This window comes from Plasmodium gallinaceum (assembly GCF_900005855.1).
Source record: "Plasmodium gallinaceum strain 8A genome assembly, contig: PGAL8A_v1_62, whole genome shotgun sequence".
NCBI lineage: Eukaryota > Apicomplexa > Aconoidasida > Haemosporida > Plasmodiidae > Plasmodium > Plasmodium gallinaceum.
This window is the reverse complement of record NW_021628221.1, coordinates 511,694-520,529: the sequence shown is the minus strand read 5'-3', so window position 1 is coordinate 520,529 and position 8,836 is coordinate 511,694. Positions and strand designations below refer to the sequence as shown.

General features: G+C 17.1%; 3 protein-coding genes across 3 annotated transcripts in view; 1 reads left to right on the top strand and 2 right to left on the bottom strand.

Annotated features, from left to right (window-relative positions):
• Window positions 1-134: 134 nt before the first annotated feature.
• PGAL8A_00106600 (transcription initiation factor TFIIB, putative) lies at window positions 135-1,609 on the bottom strand (the record flags this gene model as incomplete). The annotated part of the gene is made up of 3 exons (XM_028673388.1): window positions 135-710; window positions 862-1,316; window positions 1,540-1,609. The coding sequence occupies 3 exons, from the start codon at window positions 1,607-1,609 to the stop codon at window positions 135-137; spliced, it is 1,101 nt and encodes a 366-aa protein (XP_028526183.1).
• A 3,297-nt stretch (window positions 1,610-4,906) lies between these two features.
• PGAL8A_00106500 (chromatin assembly factor 1 protein WD40 domain, putative) lies at window positions 4,907-6,247 on the top strand (the record flags this gene model as incomplete). Its single annotated transcript, XM_028673377.1, has 1 exon — window positions 4,907-6,247. One exon carries the CDS (start codon window positions 4,907-4,909, stop codon window positions 6,245-6,247), a length of 1,341 nt encoding a protein of 446 aa, XP_028526182.1.
• A 1,055-nt stretch (window positions 6,248-7,302) lies between these two features.
• PIP5K (phosphatidylinositol-4-phosphate 5-kinase, putative) overlaps window positions 7,303-8,836 on the bottom strand; it is a gene marked incomplete at both ends in the record, with an annotated part of 5,245 nt that continues 3,711 nt past the window's right edge. Inside the window, 6 exons of the mRNA XM_028673366.1 lie at window positions 7,303-7,340; window positions 7,470-7,519; window positions 7,600-7,638; window positions 7,776-7,855; window positions 7,978-8,375; window positions 8,460-8,592. Coding sequence (XP_028526181.1) covers window positions 7,303-7,340; window positions 7,470-7,519; window positions 7,600-7,638; window positions 7,776-7,855; window positions 7,978-8,375; window positions 8,460-8,592 — 738 coding nt within the window. The remainder of the gene's footprint in view (window positions 7,341-7,469; window positions 7,520-7,599; window positions 7,639-7,775; window positions 7,856-7,977; window positions 8,376-8,459; window positions 8,593-8,836) is intronic.

Here is an 8,836-nt window from a genome sequence, read left to right as displayed (position 1 = left end):
TTTTTAAAAAAAAAAAAAAAAAAAAAAAAAAAAAAAAAAAAATAAATATTTACATAAATACATACGAATAAAAGAATTATATATAAATCAAATATATATATATATATATATATATATTTTTACATCTTTTTATTTTATTTTATTTTTTTTTTTTTTTCTTCACTTATATATTTCTGCTTTAGTAATGATAGTTTCTGGTTATTTTCGGTCAAATAATATTTTGGTAAAATATATTCGGATGCATTTAACAATTCTTTAAATGTAGTTTTTAATGTATTGGTTGTAACTCCACATACTGAAGCAATTTGAGATAAATTCGGTAGTTTTATATTTTTTTCTTCATTTGTATTTAATTCAACTATTAAATGAATTGATCCTCCACACAGTGAATTTAATCTGTGGGAAGTTGTAATTAAAGTAGTAGCCTTTTTTACAACATATTCAATTGCTTCAATTAAATCGGTTGATAATTGTAATCTATTTGATAATGTATATATTAAATGAGAAATGTTTTCATTATAAACAAAAGCTCTTGTAGGTAATACTTTTTTTAATTTATTAATAGTTTTTCCTAAATCTTTTTCTTTATAAGATCTATCAAATGTTATTAATTCTTTTATACTTTTTATATGCCCTGCTTCTCGACAAGCTAAATATACAACAGCTAACATATTCAAATTATTAATTCTATTTTTTAATTGTTCTAAATCCTATATATATATATATAAAATTAGGAAATATATATATATATATATATATAATTATGTGTAATAATTAATTATTTTTTTTTTTTTTTATTTAAAATATTACACTTATATATTTATTTATATATATATATATTTATTATATATTTTTTTATACTTGTAATTCTTTAGTTATCTCCTTAGCACGTTCAATTACATTACTTCGGAGAAAAAAAGTTTCACAAATTAATTTCAAAATATTAAAAGCAGCAATTAATGTTTGATCATTTTTATTTATCTGTGTCATCATATTTAAGTGTTGCAGCTTTTTGCTAGATTTAATAAAAGTAGTACTAGTTAAATTATTTTCTAACCATATATCACTAACTTCTCCAACTCTATTTCTATCATTACCTTTTGAATGACCATCATTATTGAAATTTCTCCACTCCTGTTCATCTGAAAGTATATTACTTTCAACTACTAATCCACATCCATTACATATCTGTGTTCCTTCACTATTATCACATATAATTATTCCTTTCTCTTTGCAATCTGGACAAAATGCATTTCTTGTGTTTCTAAACGATCTATATATTTTTCTTTTTATATTATTGTTTTCATTATTTGTATCTATTAAAAGGAATAGAAAAAAAAAAAAAAAAAAAAAAAAAAAAAAAAGCATATATATATAATTTTACTAATTCATATGAACTTATTTCTATTATACAAACGACTTTACTATATTTGCAAAAAATATAAACACATTGATACAAGAATTATAATAATTCTTTATATCTATATATAATTTTTTCTTAACAAAAAAAAAAAAAATTTTAAATTAGTCTAGAATTACTTATATTTAAAGGAACAGGCTTATCATTTACGGAATTTAAAGCCAATTTTTTATTATAAGTTGATGACATCTCTATTTATCATTTTTTTTTTTTTTTTTTTTTTTATTCTTATATATTATATTTTTTTTAGTAATTTTTTTTATATTATTGGTGCATATATGGATTAACTTTAATACATAAATATTAAATTAATACAACTTTCTTTTTGTGTGTAATGAAATTTTTATTTTCTATTTTCGTATTTTTTTCTTAGAATCTTTTTTTTTTTTTTATTAATTAAATGATAATATCAATGTTTTTAATATTTATCAGCTTTTTTATTAGAGTTTTTAAGTTTCTATATTTATATTAAAAAAAAAAAATGATTTTCAAATTTTATTGTAATATATAATTAAGTTCTTTTTTATAAAAAAAAAATATATTCTTTCATATAATAATAGAGATTAATGGCTTCCTTTTATATAAAAATAGATATTTACATATTTTTTAAATATTATAATTAAAAAGAAAGAAAAAAAAAATGCATTATGAACAATTTTTACATATAAAAATATAAAAATAGATAAAATTTAAAAAAAAAACTTTTTTTTTTTTTAATTTTATATATATTTTTTCAAATATATTCTTCGAAAAAAACATGGCAAAAGTTAATTTTACTTTTTAAAACATGCTTTAATGAATATTTTTTTGTTTACAATTTTTTTTATTTTTAAATGGAGTAAGCGTAAAAAAAAAAATATAGTTTTAAATAGGTCATTTATGTAAATTTAAAAATTTCGATAATTTTGTTAGTTTAACAGTTTAAATAATTTTTAAACTATTCTTTATTATAAAAAAAAAAAAACATAATTACTAACAGAAATTTATTTGTTATTTCAAATATTTACAGTTTTGTAATTTTTTTTTTATAATGTATAAAAAACACGTACATATGCACCTCTTGAAGCATTTTGAAAGTAATAAAATATAATAGCATTATGATTTTTTAAAGAAAATTTTGAATATAAAATTCTTATTAAAATTATTTTGTTAAGAATCTATGGACATTTTTTCATATTGATATATATTTTATATGTATTAATATATTTATCATTATTTTTTTTTTACATATATTTATTATAACAAATGAGTTAAATTTTTTCACTTCAAATTTTTAGACATTTTAAGTAGAAAAATTAAATAAACTATTTTTTAATTATATTCTTTTAGATTACGTTTATATGTTTTTAATATGAAGAAAAAAAAAAAAAAAAGAAGTTTTCTAAATAAAAGCATATAGAAATTGAATAAAAGTGAGAAATTGAATGTTAAGAATCGTAGTTAACTACAAAAAATGTTAAGACACTTTTAGATTATCTTCTTTTTTTTTTAAAAATATCTTAATACATAAAAATAAAATGAGTATATAATTCAGCATAAATGTCCTTTTTTTTCTTTTTAATTATTTAAAAAATTAAATGTTATGAGGTTATAAAAAAAAGTGTTCTTTTAATGTTAAGTATAATTATAATAAATATGGAAAAATATAATCAATGAAATTACAATTAGCAAAAAAAATGGTGTTAAAAAAAAAAAAAAAAAAAAGAGATATATATTTTTTTATAATTTAATAAAAGAAGTATTATATATACTTTTATAATACATACATAAAAAAAAAAAAAAAAAAACTAAATAAAATAATGTATTTTATTAATATGAAATATTCTTTAGTAAAAAGTATATTATTATTATTATTTAATTTTACTATCCATTTTTAATTTAAAAAAGCAAATTCAATATATGTGTATATATATATATTGAATAATTTATAGTTTTACTATTTAAAAAAAAAAAAAAAAAGAAACTTTAAGTATTAATGAAATAAATCCTACTTAAAATTTCATAGAATATTTTATTAAAAAAAAAAAAATAAAAAATACAGTAATATATATTAAGTATAAAAAACTACTTATTTATCGTCTATAAAAGAGTGTCTTATGTGGAAATAAGATACATTTTTTATTTAAAACGATTTTTTATATGATTAAAATTATACGTATATTATTTTTTATTTTTATTTTTTTTTTCATATCTTAAAAAAAGTAACATGAAAAAATGTCTTAAATTACAATCATTGCAAAATCAAAAAAAAATTTAGTAAGAATTACAAGTATATATAAAAATACACATATATAAAAGGAAAAACAAATCATATTTAAAATACTTTATCTTATTTTAGAAAATAAACATACATAATTAAATTTATATAATATATTATTATTATAATTTTATGGAGTTATTTCTTCTATTTATTAAAATATTATAGGTAATAGCTTTAAAAAAATAAAAAAAAACTTAAAAATTTATTTTATATATCATTTTTTTGTCTTATAAAAAAAGGAAAAAAAATATTTTAAAGAAAAAGAAAAAAGAAAATAAAGCAGTGTAATATGAAAAGAAAAAATAATTATGTTTATAAACATATAAAATATACACAAACAAAAGAAAATAATTAAAATAATAAAAAAGAAAGTTTATAATATTGACAATATTTATTTCATATAATATTTCTATTATATTTTATTTTATTTTCTTATTCTAATAAATTTTATAAGTATCAGAAAAGTTATTTTAAAATATTTAAAATAAGAATAGTTAATAAAATTTTAATAACCTTTTTTCTTCTTTTTTTCTTATATATATATATATATAAATATATATTTTAAAATTTTATTTATATCTATATTTTAATTTAAAATTAATATTTATATTTAAAAAACAAAAAATAAAATTTTTATCTATGCTATTATATAATTAACAACTCCTTTAAGTAATCATTTTATAGTTTTACAAAAATAAAAGTTATGAACCAATTTAATAATTAAAAAATTATAACAATAGAAAAAAAAATTTTAATATTTTTTCCTTGTATTTTTTTTTTTTTTTTTACCCCATATATATCTTGTTTTTATTTTCCTTGTAACTAGTAATGAGATATAATTTAAAAATATATATACTTGTTCTATAAAAGAATAAGGGAAAACAATAATTTTTTTTTTTTTTAAGTATATATTTTTTTTTATATATTTAATTTTTTTTTTTTATTAGTATATTTATGATTAATTCATAATAAATATATAAATATTTTAATCATTTAATTGAAGATATTTTTCTATTTAATATATAATTGACATATTTTTAATAAATGATGTAGTTAAGCTTTGTATATACGTGTACTAAATAATAAATAGTTATTATATATATATATATATATATAGTAGTATTTTTATATTTAGAATAATAATATAATTTTTTATATAAAAAAATATAAGTATAAATATATATAAAAAAAAAATATATATATATATATATATATATATATAAAAAATGAGTAGTCCCAAAGATAATAAAAAAAGAAAATCTAATACTCTTGATGAAGCTTGTATTGAACTAAGTGAAGAAGTAGAAAATGAAGAAGTAACTAAAGAAAAAGAAGAAAGTGAAGAAGAAGATATTGAAGTTCAATTTAATAATTGGAAGACAAACAGTGGTTTGTTATATGATTTTGTATGCAGAAAGGAATTAGAATGGCCTTCATTATCAATTGATTTTGGTGATTTTCATGATGAAAATATAGAAAATAACGTATTAAATCAAATAGTTTGTGTAGGAACTCACACATCAAATAAAGAACCAAATTTTTTATATGTATGTGATGTATTATTTCCATTAGAAAAAGTACCACAAGAAAAATGTGTATATAAGGAAAATGAAAATTATGAAGGTTTCGAATTTTGCACTGAAAAAAAAAAATTTACTATAAAATCAAAAATTGCACATACAGGTGAAGTGAATAGAATAAAATTTTTACCTATGGAAAAAAAAAATTTTGTAGTAACAAAGGCAGTAGATGGAAATCTTCATTTGTTTGATATAAATAAACATAAAATTGAAACAAATGACGATAAAATGAGTCCAGAAGTTTCTTTTATTGGTAATCAATCAGATGGATTTGGTTTAGATTTTAATACGCATAAAAAAAATATATTAACATGTGGCAATGATGGATTAATAAATGTTTATGATTACAATGATTTAAGCTCAAATATAGTAAATCCATTTTATAAGGTTCAATATAAATCACCAATAAATGATATATCTCCCACCAATGATCCTAATTTAATATTAGCTTGTGCAGATAATGGATATATTTTACTATATGACTTGAGAATAAAGACAAGCGAACCAGCGCAACAAGTTTTAGGTCAGCAAGTTCCTGTTAATTCTGTTTCTTTAAATAAATTTACAGGTTATTTTGCGTCAGGAAGTGATAATGGAAAAATCAAAATATGGGATATTAAAAAATTTAATGAACCTCAACATATAATTAATGCACATCAAGAAGCAATTATCAGATTAAACTTCTCTCCAAATGATTCTTCTTTACTTGCTTCAGCAAGCAATAACAGATTTATTAATGTTTATGATTTAAATAAAATAGGTGAAGAACTTGATGCTATTGATTTATCAGACGGACCATCTGAATTGATTTTTTCGCATGGTGGACACACACAATCAATTACAGACTTTAATTGGAATCATCACAAAAAACTAAAGATGTTTATAGGGTCTACTAGCGAAGATAATACTCTTCAATTTTGGCAATTAAAAATGGAATTACTTGATGAAACAAATACTGTTCCAACTACCGATACAGATGTAGAATAAATACGGATGTCATAAATTTACCTGAATATTTTTTCCAGTTAATATAAATATATGAACATATACATAAATTTACATGAACAAATTTATTAATTCATATGAACATATTAATATATATGGTTTCATATGAGCATATAAACATATTTAAGCACATAAGTTCATTTTAGTATATATAAAAAAAATTTGTGCACACTTTTCAAGTATAAATATATATAATTATATTTATATTTTAATAGTATTTTTTATTTAAATTGAAGCTTATAATTTGTCTTACTACTAATAATATATTAATAAAATAATAACTTAAGAAAAAAAAAAAAAAAAAACTAAAAAAAAAGTATTTAATTTAATTTTTTTTTCTATTATATTTTTATGATTTCACTCTATTAAATAATAAAGAAAAAAAAAAAATATTTTTATTTTATTATCTTACACATTTTATACATATGGATTTAAGTATTTATTTTTTTACTTGTTTGTCAAATATTTAATTATTTTCCATTTATTTTATTTCATTTTATTCTAATTAAAACAAATATAACTAAGAACTATTATAAGTGAACAAATGAAATAATATATTGATGCATAAAGCAGTGATGGGTTAAATTAAATAATTAAGTTTATAAACTATTAAAATAATAGGCATATAATCAATTATTTACTAATCTTAATTTAATTTTTTTCTTTTTTTATTTTTTAAAAGATTTTAAAACAAAATAGAAGAAAAATACATAAAAAAAAGGTTTTTATGAAAATGAAACGTTAACAAAAAAAAAAAAATACTACAAAATTATCTTTTACACAGGAATGTGTATTTAGATTAAAAAGATGAATATAAGTAACTTTTTAAAACATTGATAATAAATAAACTAGTATATGAAGTCAACTATATACATATATTATTCATGTATTTTTGTAATTTTTAAAACATCACACAATGATAAAAAAAAAGATAACTTAGCACTTTAAAAAAAAAAAAATTTTTTGAAGAAATGTTAAAAAGTAATTTTAAAAATTCTAATTTATTTTAATTCGTCAATATAATGAAAAAAATAAAATTATTCCATATGATTTTCAATAAATGTGACAAACCTTTCTGAATAATAAAAAAAAAAAATAAATATAAATAGATATATATAAATGATTTATTAATATTAATATAATATAGATAAATTGTTTAAAAAAGTTATTTTTTATAAAATTGTTTTCTAATTTATTGGATTACTTGCATAAGCATTAGGATGGATACAGGAAATATTTTTACCATCTAATTTCCTAAAAAAAAAAAAAAAGTTAAAACTTTGTTTTATTTAATGTATTTTATTTTTTTTCTAATTTTTTACGTTATTTCTTACTGCAAAGTTCTAAATGTATGCTCGAATTTTTTTTTTAGGCTAAAATAAAAAAAAAAAAAAATGTATAATAATTTTTTAAATTATAAACTATTACATATTTTTTATATAAAAATACTATCATAAAAATAAATAATATATTCATAAAATTACTCTGTTTTTTTTTTTTTTTTTTTTACCTCCATCTAGTAAAAATATCTATAATACCAAAAAAGAAAATTCTGTTTTTGTCTACATTAATAATACCACCATGGTCACACTAAAAAAAAAAAATAATAATAAAAAAATTCATTGTTAATAATTTATACATAAAAAAAATATACTGTTATACACATTGATTTATTAAAAATATATATATGAAAAAAAATAATATCCATATACTTGATGAAAAGGTTTCGATGCTATACAGTTTCCTTTTTCATCATAAATATGATGAACTTCATTTGTTTTACTTTTATCCCAATTAACCAAATCTTTTGATAACTCTTTATAATGTATACCAAAAAGTAGAGAATAATCTAATATGAAATTTTCTTTTAAAAAATTTGTATCTGATTTTAATACATTTTGTAATCTTTCTTTATTTTTTGAACCAATATTTATTTTATCTCCTAACTCGTCAATATCTACGTCTTTTAATGCAATTGTGTGATCTTCTCTTTTTGATAATGGTACTGTTCTACCTATTAAGCTTCCTTTAATATCATATCTTCTGTGTATCTCAACAACTGATGAGAAGAAATTATTCATGACAATAAAATATATTTTCTTTTTGCTATCTAAAAAAGGAAAATAAATGTACATAAATTTATGCGTATGTATTTATATATATATGTATATATGTACAAGAATTTTGGTTATACTTTTAGAATTATTTTCATATTTAATTGAATGTATTCCATATAAACGAGTTAAAAGAGAATCTGGATTTTTTCTGATATGTTCATAATATTTTGGCAACAATGATTTTGATAATTTGTATGTACTTTTACACACCTATTTAATAAATAAAAAAAAAAAAAAAAAATGATATATATTTACATATATTAGTAGATAAAAAATATATTTTTTTTCCAAAGTTTATATATATATATATATATATATATATATATATATATACATCTTTTTTTTTTTTTTTTTTTTTTTTTTTTTTTTTTTTATAAAATAATTTTTTTTATATATTATTGTAAGTAAACACAAAAAAAATATAACGAAACACATCAATATTTTTTTTTTATAG